Here is a 16,186-nt window from a genome sequence, read left to right as displayed (position 1 = left end):
GTCACTATGAGTCAGAATCGACTTGACAGCAACGGGTAGCTTTATATTACATTTCAAAATCTGGAAATAAAATTTCACCATCAGTATTCCTTCTCTTTTTCCTACCAATACTTTCTTTGTTCTTCTTTACTATTTATTCTTCCAGATAAAAATTAAAATACATAGTCAAGTTTCCATCCAAGTCCCTTTAGAATATTGACAGCAAGTGCATGAATTTTATAAACTAAAACAGGACAAACTGATAACCTTATAACGTTGACTTGCCTACTCGTGAACGTCCTCTCTCCAAAGTGGTATTTCTTTTCATGAAGTTTTGTAGCACCTTCTGTATCAGTTCTGCACGTCTCTTTTTAGATTGATTTGGAGAATTTTTCAAATTTGTTAATAGTTTGAATAATACCTCTTTTCCAATTATATTTTGTAAATGATTATTTCTAGCATGGGGGAATATATAGATACATACGTACATGTGTTAACATATATTTTTTTAATTTCATTTAGATATTCTGAAACTGGGTCATTTTAGTGAGTGTTCATTAGTTTTAATAGTTTTATAGTTGTTTTGCTCATATTTTCCAGGAAGACAAGCATATCAATAGAAAATAACATGTTTTTCTCCTCGTTTCCAATGTTTAAGGCTCTTATTTCCTTTTCCTATCTTATTACATTAACTACAATATCCAGAACAATGTAAACGACAACCTCTATTTCAAGTTTCACTACGAGTATTTTTTTCATCATGAGTGGGTGTTGAACGCAAAACTAACCTACAGAGGTTGACACTGGATCAGCGGTGGCCTGGGATGGGGTGGTAGGGGAGGCTGGGCTGCAAAAAGAAACAAAACAAAGTTCCAGGCGGGTGGGAATGTTTTATATCTCAACTGGGGTAACAGTTACATGAGGATCTATATGGGTCAAAAGTCACTGACCTGTACTTTAAAAATCTGTGACTCTAGTATTAATCAATCCTTAATACAGTGATGTAAAAAAAAAAAAAGAATGGATGCTGAATGTCTTTAAAAGCTCTACTGTGATGATCATATGGCTGTTTTCCTTGGACAGCCTGTCGTAATTACTTATACTGATAGTTCTCTTTTTCTTTCACGTTTATGCATTTTAAAAGAATTACAACACTAAGACACAATCACTGTAAAGAAATGTCTGCAATGCAGGTAAAAACCAAACCAAACCCATTGCCGTGGACTCACAGCAACCCTACAGGGCAGAGTAGAACGGCTCCACAGGGTTTCCAAGAAGCAGCTGGTGGATTTGAACTGTTGGCTTTTGGTTAGCAGCCAAGTTCTTAAGCACTGTGCCACCAGGGCTCCACAATGCAGGTAAGCATTACAAAATCAAACTGTAATACCTGCAGTGCCACTGTGACAGAGATCATCATTTTTTCCTCCCAAATACCAACCAATGAATTATGTGTATATGTGAGTATGAGTGTGTGTGTTTATCTGCATCATGTTAGCAGCTGCTTAAAACATTTCAATGACCCTCAAGGCTCTATATGATCTGGCCCCATATGTTAGTGTCCTAGTACTGCTGCAACACACTTCCACAAACTCAGTGGCCTAAGACAACAGATAGTTATTCTCTTACAATGCTGAAGTCCGGAAGTCTGAAATGAGTCTTGCTGTTTTTGGTTGCTGTGGACTCGATTCCAACTCATGGCGACCCCATGTGTTACAGGGTAGAACTGCTTCATGGGATTTTCTTGGCTGTAATCCTAACAGAAGCAGAACACCAGGCTGTTTCTTCTATGGTACCACTGGGTGGGTTAGAACCACCAACCTTTAGGTTAACCAAAGAATGCAAACTGTTTGTACCACCTAAACCAAAATCAAACCCAATGCCATCAAGTAGATTCTGACTCACAGCAACCCTATGGGACAGAGTACAACCACCCTATAGGGTTTTCCAAGGCTGTAATCTTTACAGAAGCAGGCTGCCACATCTTTCTCCTGCGGAGCGACTGGTGGATTTGAAAGACCGACCTTTTGGTTAGCAGCAGAGCACTTAACCACTATGCCACCAGGGCTCCTTCCTGCACCATCTAGAGACTTTGAAATGAATCTTATAGGGCTAAAATCAAGGTGTTGGCAGGGCTGTGCTCCCTCCAGAGGTTCTAGGGGAGAATCTGTTTTTTGTCTTTCCCAGTACGTAGGTCTACATTTCTTGTATTATTTGACTCATGGCCCCTTCTTCCATCTTCAAAGCCAGGGGCATCACACCTTCTCTGTTTCTGTCACATGGCCTGCTCTTCTGTCTGAAACTGCCCTTTGCCTCCCCCTTATAGGGACTCTTGTAATTACATGGGGCCCACTGGATAATCCAGGGTCCTTTCCAATCTCAAGATCCTTACTTAATCACATCTACAAAGACCCTTTCCACATAAAGTAACATTCACAGGTTCCAGGGATTAGAACCTGGGTGTCTTTAGGGGGCCAGTCATCAGCCACACTCCACCTATCTCCTCAGCCTCTTAGTCCACCCTCTGAACTCTAGCTACATTGCACTGTCTCAGTTCTTTGAATACCCCACGTCTCCTCCACCACAGGCCACATTAAACAGGCATCAGAGAAAGGGAGAAACCATTCTATACAATAGAAACAAAAGAATTTCAATTCCCTGGGGTAGCCAGGAGGGGAGAGCAGAGCTGGCAAAGCTAGGGGCTATGTTGGTTATAGTGCTCAAGGAGAGATGCCTCCAGTGGTGGGCATTCACAGTGGCCTCTAGAAAGCAGCAAGCCCCAGCAGATACTGTTAAGTTAGGTGGCTTGGGGCTGTCCTTGATCTCCTCTGAAATCTTCTATTCAGCTTGATTGCTTACCAGGACTTTTGTGCAAGTGTGAAGGAGCTGGATTCAGGCCCAGGGACATGGGTACCAGTTTCCATCCTGGCTAAAGGAGATAACAGGCACAGGGCCTGAGAGGAGTGGCCAGGCAGAGCATAATGAGATAACAGAATCCAACATCACTTGTCTTGGTCCTTCTACCTAATCCCAATGGCAGTTTTCTGAGAATCCAACCCACCCTCCTACAAGCTGCTGAGGGGAACATTCTGGACTACAGGGGGCTGTGGCCCAGATGGTGACTTACAGCTGTGGACAGTCGTGAAGCCAGCGTCATCTCCAGGTTCCCCTTCAGGCCCACCAGGGGTGGCACCAAGGTCAGAAGGTCTTTTACCTCCACGAACACAGGCCAGTGCTGGTGAGAAAGAACAAGGAGATAAATCCACAGGCACATATTGGCACATCTCTGTACATTCTCTGAGAAAACTTATAGTAAGTTGCTTCTCACTCCCTCAAAATGAAGAAGTGAGACAAGTAGCTTCTTAAAGTGCTTTAAATTAAGAACAAAATGATGAAGCCATTGAATTTTTTTGCACATTGTCTAATGGATCCACACTAGTGGCCTCAAGCATACCTCTTTCATCCTCTGGTCCTCAGAAGCGAGGATAATTGGAGGCTGGGCTAGTCAGGGAACCCTGGTGGTTCACTGGTTAAGAACTCAGCTGTAAACCAAAAGGTTGGCAGTTTGAATCTACCAGCCGCTCCTTGGAAACGCTATGGGGAGAGTTCTACTCATAGGGTCGCTATGAGCTGGAATCAACTCAATGGCAACGAATTTGGTTTTTTTGGTTTGGGCTAGTCAGAGGCTGAGGGGTTGGGTCCAGCCTGAAAAGGGGCTTTACTTGATCTGCGCAAAGTGTTCATAGAAATATGAATTAGTAACCAGTCTAAAAGATGGAAGAGTTCTCATAAATTGGGAGCCCTGGTAACGCCTGGCCAGATAAGCTGAGCTGATCAGGGACAGTCACTCCTCAGGCTGCCCTTCCTGCCGGCCCCCAGGCTCTGAAGCTGAGTGGAAGTCACCAACTAGCATCAGGCTTGTGCTCTTGATTTTTCAAAATAGATATGTCCCTACCAAAGTAAAAATTAATTAATTAAAAGGCAGGATTAAAGGGATGTGTTTTAAGAAAATTGGAAGAGAAAAAAATTTCTTTGTGGCAGTGAAAACTATTCCTATTTAATTAATATGCAATTAGACTGCCAATTGCCGCTGTCAGCTAGGAGACTGGGTGGGACCTGAGGTCTAGTCCCGGTTCTCCCACACGAGAGCTGTGTTTTGTTGTGTGGTGTTGAGTTGATTCTGACTCACAGCAACCCTACAGGAGACAGTAGTACCGCCCCATAGGTTTCCAGGGTTGTAATCTTTACAAGAGCAGACTGCCACATCTTTCTCCCACAGAGCTGGCTCCAACCGCCCATCTTTTGGGTAGCTGCTGAGCACTTAAGACATCTGTACATCATTGTCGTAGCCTCTAGGGGGTGCAGGAGAGCCATCTCTAAAGCAGCCCTAGCAGGCAAAACGGGAATCTTTTTTTTTAGGTCTGGCATTCCAAAATGGGTAAGCATTCCAAAACCAGGAGGACCTTCTAGCATAGGGGTCACAGAGATCTATGTGGGCCAGACAGATAAAATAAATCAGTAGGATCAGATGAAGTATTAAAAGTTGATAATTTTTAGATGGGATCATGATAATGTGGTTATGTTTTTGTATTTAAAAGAAAGTCTTTTATTTTAAAGATACATTAAAATACTTATGGAAGAAATAATTAGATTTCTTGGGTTTACTCTAAAACAATCCCGAGCTGAGAAGGATAATGTAGGTGGTGGATATACAGACGAAACAAGGTTGTCTATAAGATGATAACTATTAAAGCTGGGTCATAGGGTCACAGGAATTCATTGGACTAATTTCTTCTACTTTTGTAAAGGTTTTAAATTTTCCATAGTAAAAGTTTTTTAAAAAGTAGCCTTAAAAAAAATCAATTTTAATGTCTTGGAGTCCCTGGTTCAGGAAGGGTCCCTGGCAGGAATCTCTTGCCAAGATGTCCCAGTGGAGGTGGGGTCAGGGTTTCCCACCTACCAAAGTCAAAACCAAAAACCAAACCCATTGCCGTCGAGTTAATTCCGACTCATAGTGACTCTATCGGACAGAGTAGAACTGCCCCATAGAGGTTCTAAGGAGTGCCTGGTGGATTCGAACTGCCGACCTTTTGGTTAGCAGCCATAGCACTTAACCACTACGCCACCAAGGTTTTCCCTACCAGAGTAGTGAGAGGAGATTCACACTTGGAGGGGATGGAGAAAGGTTCCATAGAACCCAACAATCCTACAGATGAGATGACAGCCTCGAGCTCTTTAGTCCTCTCTGTTGGACGCCCACCAGAGAAGGACACAGGAAGGAGAGGCCATTTGCTTGTGCTGAGTGTCATCTAGGCTTCTTCTGGACACTAGATCTATGGATGACCAGAAAATTCACACGCCAGAGAAGCCCTTCATAGCGAAGGCGTGTGAAAAGTCCTTTAGCCACAAAGCTGACTTGTGGTTCATGAGGGACTCCACAGGGGACAGAGCCTGACACGTGTCCCCTTTGTCAGAGAAGCAACCACCAGTCACACCGGCCATCGCCACGTGAGGACTCCTCAGCAAGTTTCCCTCCACGTGCTCCCAACACAACAGAAGGCGTTGCCCTGACATACCGTATATACAGGTATAAACACAGATACAGGTACATGTGTGTGTACATACATATACTTCTACAGTACTTATCTGAGAGAACTGACTTGATGGCAGCTGCTTTTTTGGTTTATCTTCTTAGGAAACCTAATTTCCTTACTAATTATGCTTTCCACTTATTGTCTCACTCCACTAAAATGGAAGTTTAAGGAGGGCAAGGAATTTGTTAGTTTTGTTCACTAACATATCCCAAGCGCCTAGAAAACTCATTGACACATTCCAAATAACCAATAAATATCTGTTGAATAAAATATATACTATATTTATATACATACATATATTTACCCTGGTAATCTTTCTTCAAGCTGCCCAGCAACTCTACTGCTCTTTCTGAGATGAACTAAGACTGGCCTCTACTCCCCACACCCCTGTTATCACCTATGCCATCACCTCCATCTGGCTTCTACCCCCCACTCCCTGACTACCTCAGAGGCCATTTTCCGGTCTAAAGGATCTCTCAGCTCTAGACAAGCTTATGGGCCATTCTCACCTCCTTGAAGCTCTTTTTCCTTGACATTACACTTCCCTCATTCACCTCTCTGACAATCTCCTTTTAGCTCCCACACCCTCAAAATGTCCCCTGGGTCTCCGTGGGGTGAAAAATTACTTTACCCAAGGGATTTGGCCTTTGTCTCTGGTTCCTGGGAGGTAACCTCTACTTTGGGATTTCCATAGTGATGACAGAGTCTTTGTTACTAGTGAAGGGCCCTGGACGACACCTGAGGGTTTATGCTAATGACGTGCCTCATGATGGGGCTTGGCCTGGTCAGAAAGACCCATCAGGCGGTATTAGCAAGTCCTCTGGGGAGGGCGGTGGGGGCTGGGGAGGGTGGCTGGGGCTTGAGACGCCTGACCTAATTTGGTGGTTAGGGTTAGAGTAGAGCCACACTGTGGATGGCGTCAGGGCTGAGTTGACTTTGTCCTCCCACTCCGTGTGTCCTCCCCTCATGGGCTCCAGTACCGTGTTGATGAGGTGGCACTCACACAGGGACTCTAGCCTCCTGACAGGTCCACCTGGCACCCTGGTGGCACCTAGGCTGCCCATACCCAAAGTGGAGCACTTCATCCCCTCTGAAGTTCTGTCCTGAGGCACACTCAGGAATCTCCCTCCCACTCAGAGTCAACACGTGTTCACTTGTCAACAGGTATTGCTAGTCTCAGCCTGGCCTATCCCCTACCTTGTGCAGACCCCAGCCCCTCACAGTCCCCCAGCCATGGCTCCACCGATTCCACCCTCCCAACTTGAAGTCAGTCAAGTCATCCTTTCTCCCACACCTGCAAGGCGCTTGGTGACCTGTTCCCTGCCAGCCTCTGTGTGAGAGTGAAGCCCCACCTGCAGGGAGCTGAGAACCACACACACCATGCTATTTCCTGCCTTGGGCCTTTGCTGGTGGCTCCTTCTCCCAAGAATACACTTTCTCAACGCTAGTTCAGACATCACCTCCTCCAGAAATGACCCTTGAGACTCACTTCCCAGACTGGTCATTCGATGGCCATCCCTCCTCCATGCTCCCATAGCACACACCGGGGAAGACCCCAACCACTGCACAGACCTCACAGCCTGGAGGTGGGTCCCAGTGTTATTCGGGTGGTCCCTGAGGGCAAGGAGCATACGCAGCTCACCTACCTCTGCTTCTACACCTCTAGCACGGTCCCTGGAATGTAGCAGAGATTCAGCAATGTCCACCCACCAAATAGACGGGCGAGGTGGACTGTACTGCGATTACAGAAACAGCATACGCGGAGTGTGCTCAGCGGAAATTCAGTGCCCAGCATATACCGGTGCTTGAAAACACACGTTCCTGAATGAGAAAGTCAATTCTGGGGAGAGGTCTCCACTGGTGGGCTATAAGGCTCTGTGGGCAGCCGGTCATGGTTAACATTGTTAAAAACGGTTTGGCTAAAGCAGATTTATAGAATAACAGTCGGAAGGGGGCTGGGAGCGGGAGGTGACAAATAACGGCTCAACATATTTTCAGAGACCTGACAAAATGAAACACAGCCAGGACAGTGTCAGGACCTGCCCCTGGGTCCATGAATTAAGCTACCTCAGAAAAGAAGACTTGGCTTCACAGCAGCCCATGGACACTTGGGTTGACGCAACTGCATTTCACTACTGCCTCAAAGCTCCAGCAACAGCCTCTTCCTCCCTCCCCTCAGCTGGCATCGACCTGGGAAAAAAGTGACAGTTGGTGCCCACTCCAGAGGCTAGCACTAGCCTGTCCACTGGCCTGAGTTCTCCTCGCAGTCCCTCCTTATTAGGTCCTGGCTCTGGCCACAGCATGGGCGTCCTGCCAGCGTCCTCATCCCAGTGTTCTCTTCCTCCCAGTTTTTGGGTCTCCAAAAGTTGAATAGGTCAAGGCCTGAATTTGTAAAGACAATCTCCCCCTGCATGCTCAGGACCTATCTCCAACACTCCATTACTCTAGGATGGCCTCCCAGATGGTATCTCAAGACAGATATGAAAGAAGCCATTCTGCCCTCAAGCTGGACTTTTTCTGGACCAGACTCCTATTGCTGCCTCCATTAACAGCCCACCCCACCCCATCATATCTTACTGACCCTGCCTAGTCCTCCCAGCCAACTGGACAATACCCTCTGTCATGGGTTGAATTATGTTCCCCCAAAAACACGTGTATCAATTCGGTTAGGCCATGACTCTCAGTATTCTGCGGTTGTCCTCCATTTTGTGATTGTAATTTTATGTTAGAGAGGATTAGGATGGGATTGTAACACCCCTACCAAGTCACCTCCCTGAGCCAGTGTAAAGGGAGTTTCCCTGGGGTGTGGCCTACACCACCGTTTCTCTGGCAAGCGATAAGAGGAAAGGGAAGCAAGCAGAGTTGGGGACCTCATGCCACCAAGAAAGCAGTGCTGGGAGCAGAGCGTGTCCTTTGGACCTGAGGTTCCTATGCTGAGATGCTCCCAGACCAAGGAAAGGCTCATACATCACAAGGACCTTCCTCCAGAGCCAACAGAGACAGAAAGCTTCCCCTGGAGCTGGTACCCTGAATTCGGACTTCTAGCCTACTGGACTGAGAATAAACTCTTTGTTAAAGCCATTTACTTATGGTATTTCTGTTACAGCAGCACTAGATGACTAAGACACCCTCCTAGGCTGCATCAATTGAAATACAAAGAGAAGGAGGGTGTTCTCACGTGCTCAACCCTTACGGGCTATGGATGGACTGGGGTTAGGATGTCAGCAATGAGGCCGAGGGGTTCAAAGCCAAGTTCCACAGGAGGGAGCCATTGAAGAGGTCCAAAAGAGAGGGCTTAGGGCATATCATCTCTCTCTCTCCCCAGATTCACAGGATGATCCTGGGGAAGAGGCGACAGAGACTCTTAGAACAGCTCCAAGGGTGAAGACATCAGGCAGGAGAGATGCTGCAAGCCCAGATAAGCCCAGGCTTTCTACAAACCCAGCTGGCCAGCAGAACATAGGCTGCCCAGCCCCAAGAGGTGGTGAACATCCCAGTCACTGAGGGGCATATAAAGACGCAGCCTGGCAGCCTCCGGGGTAGATATCCAGCACTCAGTTAACTGGCCACGTGGGTGTGGCTTGCCCCTCTCCAGCTCTGAGACAGGCAGGCACACCAGGAACACTGAAGAGCCACGACAAAGGGGACGTCATGTATGCTTAGAGATACAGAATGCTATATGAGAGGGGTACCATTGGCTGAAAACCAGACTACAAGGCAGCATTACATAGCGTGATTCCATTTACTTTTATGTTAAAGCATGTAGAAAACAGCCCTGGTAGACATGCACCAAGGTGTGGATGGCAGTTGCGTGCAATTGTTAACTTACAGGTACCCACCTCCTTCATGCATGTATCTTTTCTACTTTTTCTAAAATAATACACTAGCCCTGCAATAACGTTTTAAGTAGACAGATAAGAAAAAGCCCTCAATCATCCAAACAATGTTATCTGAACCCATGGCAGAAACAGCACGCGGGCGCTTGCCAGCCATGCCTCCTCGTCTCCCGGCCAGCACCCGAGCAGCCTTCTCAGGTCTAGACGGCCATGCCCACTGGCCTGCCTGAACCCTCAGGCTGGGCTCAGGACCTTCTCTTTCCCTTGAAGACCCACGCACGAATTTGGGAGGGATGGGCCTATCACAGCAGTCCCCCATAGAGTTATGACACCAAGTCATGTGATCCTCGTAACAACTTGTGAGCGGGCGCACTTACGGATGAGAAAACTGAGGCATAGAGCAATTAAATAGTTCACCCAGATGGTAAGTGGCAGACCCAGGGCTCAAGCCCTTCTAATTAATTAATTAGTCCAACTTCATTGGAAGGAAAGCAGTTTGACCTCTGGGGCTAACAGGCTTGCCCCAGCTGACCTTTGGGGGTCATCAGAGCTTTCGGAGCTCTGTGAGTTGCAGGTACTTAGGTATTCAGTGGACCCTGCTGTTAGCACAATCAATCCCGGGGGCTCCAGAGAGGGAGACGGCCTCAGGAGTCCCCTCCCCCACCACTGAGCCCTTCACACTGCCCAGACCTACTGTGCCCTCTCCAATGGTGTCAAGGCCCTGGTTTCTCCACCCATCCCACCCACCAGGACCTCAAGATGTCTTTCAGACCCCGAGTACGCACTTGCACTGTGTTCATCACCAGGCCAGCGGTCATCATGCCCAGGCCGGAGAGGAGAATGGGCACCCCGATCTGGCAGGCAGTGGTGAGCACCCTCTCAGGGAAGACCCCGTAGGGGGACCGGATGAGCTCACAACTGAAGCCTCTCAGCTTCTTGCCTTGAAAGCGGAACTCCAGGTTCAGCTGGGTGACCCCCATGGTCAGGCTACCAGCCTCATTCCTAGGAACAAAAGTGGAACAGGTGCAAGGCCACCTTCCTAGGAGTCTGGGCCCAGGGGCATCTTCTGTCCTCTCCTCTCCACACCCACACCAGCACTCTCTTCCTGAGAAGTCCACGGAGGGACAGGATTCCCAGTCGGCAGGTGCCTGCACCTGTGCAGGGTTCCCAGCTGCCCCTCAGCCGAGAGACAGTGGGAGCAGGGCGTGAGGAACAAAGCCCAGTGTGACCCAATGCCTCATTCTGGAGACTCCCACCAACTCGTGCTGTCCACTCCCTGCAGATTAAGTTTCCCTCAGATAGTGGCCCCTTGTTAGCTGGGACCTCCCCTGCCAGCTTGCCGTGAGGAGGCTCACTGTGCCTCAGCACTGACCTTGACATCATTCAGCAGTCCAGCAAGCTGGCGCACGCTGGACCCAGGGAACAAGAGACTACGTGAAACCTGGCCTTGGAGACCGCCCCATGTGGAGGCCCACAGAAGGCACCCATGCTGCACGCGTGCTCTGAGTGCCTCGATCTAAAGAGATCTCAGCCAGAAAGGACCTACCTCCTCAGGCCAGGTCTACAGCCCCATGAGTTTTCTCCCTTAAGGTCATTAGCCTGCAGGTCCCCAGAAGGAGCCCTGTGGTCACCCTGACTTAAGTTTTCAGGGACTCATTGCCACAGGAAAAGGCTATGTTCATAGAAGAAACACAGCCCTGTTCTCCCTCTAGAGCCCCGAAGACTTGTAATTGTGCTTCCAAAGCAACCCTTACTTTCTTTCTCCGGACAGCCCTGACGCCCTGTTGACCACCACCTGACCCAGAGGAGTGGCTGGGGAGCCACCTTTGACTCCAGGGTTCTATTGTTGGGCGTCAGCTGTGCATTCCACAGGCTCCAGGAACAGAATGTCCAGGCTTGAGGGCAGGCAGAAGCGGTGATCCAGGCCACAGCCAGCAGAGGCCCAAAGCTGAGGGTCCAACTCACATTCCACTACTGCCCCCTGTGGGTACTGGCCCTGGTCTAGGCCTCACTCCTGCCCCTGTTCCTACATCATCACCATCTTAGGCACCTTACCTGATTCAGGTCATATCTGTTCCCTTGGCCTGGAGTTCAAGGACCTCACCAGTCTAGGTCTAAGTCCTACTGACCATCCCAAGCTTAACCCCCTCCTCACAAACTCCATCCAGCTTCTCCAATAACTGTTCCCCCAAGCCTCTTACCACACCTTTGCTCATACCATTCATTTACTCATTCATTCAACCAGTATTTTTTAGCCCTTCATAGGGTCCTGGTCCTAAACTCCCTTGGCACTCTTCCAAGGGTAGATTAACCAGTAAGCAAGGTACACATGGGCTTACATTAAGCAAGGTATGCACAGGCCTCCTTGTGTTTACTTTTTAATCTGTAGTGAGCACTTCTTCGATGTGGTGAAAAACAGGTGAAATTGTGCACTACAGATTAGTAAGTAAGCATGAGTAAGCCCCTGCATACCTTGCTCACTGGGTAATCCTTTCCTGCATTCTTCCCATGGACAGTTGGAGTTTCTGTCCTCCCCCTTCCATCTGCGACTGCCTGGCCAGTAGAATACAGTGGAAGAGACACTGTGCCAGCCAGTTTCTGCACTCGGATCTTAAAAACTGACAACTTCCTCTTATTTCTTGGGATGCTCATACTTAAACACAAACCCCATGTATTGAGAAATTCCAAGCAGTCACATGGAGAGGCCACATATAGGTGTGGTAACCCACAGCCCCAGCTGAGCTCCCAGCTATTTGAAGAAACTACCGTGAACTGGGCACAGCCACTGTCAGGTCACTCCAGCTGATGCTGCACAGAGCAGAGATTAAATGTCCTTGCTGAGCCCTGGCCAAACGGTAGATTTGTGACCAGACTGAAATACTGGCTTCAAACAAGCCACTAAACGTTCACGTGGTTTGTTACATAGCAGTGGATAACTGGGTAACACCATCCTTGACTTATTTCAGATATATCAATAACTCCCACATCTCTCTCTCCACCTCAGACCTCTCCTCAGAGATTTCACAACATACATCTAATGTCCTGGTGGATGGGAACAGGTACCTCAAACTCAATCAGTCTTTCATGACCGCCTCTTCCAAACTCACTCTCCTAAGTGTCCTGCCTCAATGACTGGAACTGTCAGAGACCTATGCCTCACCCTGACTCCCCACCACCTCTTTAACCCCACATCCAATCTGTCTACGCCCAACTCTCTCCCACATCTATTCTTCCTCTCCAGCCCATGGCCACTACCTTTGCCACAGCCCTGATTACCTCCTAATCCATCTCCAGCCAAAAGCAAGGCATACTTTTCATATTAATACCCCATATGTACATCTCTGGAAACCCTGGTGGCATAGTGGTTAAGTGCTACAGCTGCTAACCAAAAGGTCAGCAGTTTGAATCCACCAGGCGCTCCTCGGGAACTCTATGGGGCAGTTCTACTCTGTCTCATAGGGTTGTTATGAGTTGGAATGAAATCGACAGCAACGGGTTATGTACATTTCTAAGAAAGTTACTTGCTTGCTCAGAAATCCTCAACAACGGTCAGCTCATTACCTGAGAGAGCTTAGATTTTGTGGCCAGGCATTCAAGGCCCCTCACGATTCGGGAGAAAACATCCCTGGGGTCTTTTCCCTCTCCAGGATACAGCCATATGCTGCACACTGGGCCCTCATGTGGCCCCAAACCCACCGTCACACTGATACTCCTCCCTGAGGCCCCTTCTGCAGGCTCCCACACACACCCAGGCCAAGCTCCCACCAGAGCTCACAGGACAATGGAGGTGCCTCCTTGTCTTTGAGGACTCTCCAACTTCCTGGCCAGAGCCTAACATTTCCTTCCCCAGAATTCCCAAAGAACTTTTTCCAGAATTTCTCTTAAAGCAAGTCTCACTTTTTTTTTTTTTTAGTTCTGTATAGATACTCATTCACATCATTTCATAAAAGTGAGAACATATTTGTGTTTTTGTGATTGATTTATTTCACTCAACATAATGTCCTCCAGGTTCATCCATGTTCTAAGATGTTTTGGGAACTCATTTTTCTTCATTGCTGAGTAATATTCCATTGTATGTATGTACTACATTTTACTTAACCATTCATCCGTTGATGGCACTTAGATTGTTTCCACCTTTTTTTGCTACCGTGAATAGTGCTGCAATGAACATAGGTGTATATATGTCTGTTTGTGTCACTTCTACTAGATTCCTTAGGGCATATACCTAGGAGTGGAACTGCTGGATCATATGGCAGCTCTACCTCTAGTTTTTTTAAGAGCTGTATCACCTTCCATTCCCACCAACAATGACTGAAGGTTCCAATTTCTCCATATCCCTTCCAACACTTGTTATTTTTAAAAATTTATTTCTTTTTCCTATCTTGGTCATCCTGGTGGGAGTGAAATGGTATCCTCATTGTGGTTTTTTGATTTGCATTTCTCTGATGACTACTGATGTTGAGCATTTTTTCATGTGTCAGTTGACCATTTGAATATTCTCTGGTGAAGTGTCTGTTCATGTCTTTTGCCCAGCTTTTGATCGGGTTCTTTTTTTGTGGTTAAATTGCAGGTGTTTTCAACATATTTTAGATATTAGACCCTTATCAGTTATATGGTTCCCAAATATTTTTTCCCAGTCTGTAGATTATCTCTTTACCCTTTTGATAAAGTTTATAGGTGAGCATAAGTATTTAACTTTTACAAGGTCCCAGTTACCTGTTTTGTTTTCTGTTGTCAAACATTCATCATTGTGTTTGATAATCTATCACTGAAAAAAATTAGGGCCCAAAGCTTTGCTTCTACATTTTCTTCCAAGAAATTTAGGGTTTTAAATTTAACATTTAGGTCCTTGATCCATTTGAATTAGTTTTTCCGTGTGGTGTGAGGTATGGATCTTGTTTCATTTTCCTACATGCGGAAATCCAGTTTTGCCAGCATCATTTGTTGAAAAGTCTTTTTCTTACTTATTGGATGTACTTGGCTCCCTTGTCAGAAATGAATTGACCATAGATGTCTGGATTTATTTCTGGATTTTCAACTCTATTCCAAGTGTGAGGCCTCCTACTTTGTTCTTCTAAACTGCTTTGGCTATTTGGGGTCTCTTGTATTATTTCCACATAAAACTGAGGATTAGCTTTTTGATTTCCATAAAGAATGCTGCTGTAATTTTGATCAGGACTGGGCAGTACTAGCATTTGACTATATTAAGTCTTCTAATTCATGAGCACGGAATACCTTGCCATCTCTTTAGGTCTTCTTTAGTCTCTTTCAGCAGTGTTTAATAATTTTCATTTTATAAGTCTTTCACACTCCTGGGTAAATTTATTACTAGGTATTTTCTTCTCTTAGATGCTATTGTAAATAGAAAATAAGTCCCACTTTCGCCTAACAAAAGCACTTATCACACCTGTATCTATTCTCCCACCCTAGAGCATGTTCCTCTTGAGGACAGTCTATCTGGCTCACTGCTGAAACCTTCTAAGGAAGGAAAACTGATTTACTCCACATATTAACACTTAGTGCCAGTTTCTGTTCTAAATGCTGGGGTACACTTGTGAGTCAAACAGACATGTTTAGAATTTTCCAGTGTAGCAGATAATCATAAAAATGAAAATGTAACTATGACCCATGATATGTGCTTGAAGGAAACCCCAAGGAATGATGAGAGCATACAGAAGGGTCAAATACACACAATATTCAACAACCTGAAAACGATGAATGAACGAATGAGTCCTCTTTATTTCCATTTGTGCTCAGCAGTTCATGCTTCTCAAAGCCCTTTCATATTCAGTAAATCACCAAACCTTCAAAATACTCCTAGGAGGGTTTGCCCAATATCACATTGCAAGTTAATCAGAAGCAGGATTGAGACTTCAACTCCTGAGTCCCACCCCAGGTCCTCTCCACTGCACCTCCTGTCGATCCACTTCCTGGCCCGCCCCCCCCACCCCCGATCTACCAAGCCCTGCTACTGCCTGTCAACCATGGTTTGGATTAGTTTGTTCAAAGCAGTGGCAAGCCAACAGAAACGGCGAGTGTCTGGGAAGTGTTGCAGACATTAATTGGTTTAAGGCAGGTCATCTGAGACAGAAGCCCTCTCAACTCACCCAATTTTTCTGGATGCTGAACTGGTGTAGCGAGATGCCCATTCCCAAGGCACACAACTGGAGAGGCCCCCAAGCAAGTGATCATTTTTTTCTGGCTTCAGCACCTACAGCAATTTCTTCATAGTTTTAAATGTGGTCAAACGTAACATAATGTATAATCATACACTGGACTCCTGAGCCATTCTCATCAGTACAGGAGATATGGAAACAGGTCAATCATTTGCATAACCTCACTTAGAAAGAGGTTCCTGATTAAGCAGGTGACAAATCATTACAAAAATGTTTCTCGACCATCAAATTGAAAGAGAAATAAAGATAACACACATAGGCTCATATACATACTCCCACACATATACATGTATATATTCACTCACATACACACATATATAAACATACACATACATATACACTTACAGGATCATGAGGATGGTGCAGGACCGGGCAGTGTTTCATTCTGTTGTACACAGGGTCGCTATGAGTTGGAACCAACTTGATGGCACCAGACAAGTACATACTCACACACATATACACATGCTTACACACACATACATGCATCACACATACACACACTCCCCCATATCACATTCACACACACACACACACACACACGCAGTGAAAAGTACAGAGGGATATATACCAGCATGCTAAAAGTGGTTACCTGTGCATGGTGGGA

At 46.4% G+C, this 16,186-nt stretch overlaps 1 protein-coding gene across 6 annotated transcripts in view; it reads right to left on the bottom strand.

The window, feature by feature from the left end:
• Nucleotides 1-16,186, bottom strand: part of SLC41A3 (solute carrier family 41 member 3) — a 78,183-nt gene that overhangs the window by 32,597 nt on the left and 29,400 nt on the right. For 4 of the 6 annotated variants that reach the window (XM_049861818.1, XM_049861817.1, XM_049861815.1 and 1 more), the window contains one exon: nucleotides 3,104-3,211. In XM_049861818.1, coding sequence (XP_049717775.1) covers nucleotides 3,104-3,133 — 30 coding nt within the window. In that variant the 5' untranslated portion in view covers nucleotides 3,134-3,211. The other 2 variants (XM_049861816.1, XM_049861819.1) reach the window with 2 other exon arrangements.

Source organism: Elephas maximus, chromosome 20 (assembly GCF_024166365.1).
Source record: "Elephas maximus indicus isolate mEleMax1 chromosome 20, mEleMax1 primary haplotype, whole genome shotgun sequence".
In the NCBI taxonomy this organism is placed as follows: domain Eukaryota; kingdom Metazoa; phylum Chordata; class Mammalia; order Proboscidea; family Elephantidae; genus Elephas; species Elephas maximus.
The sequence above is the reverse complement of the archived record's forward strand: the minus strand, read 5'-3'. Positions and strand labels throughout refer to the sequence as shown.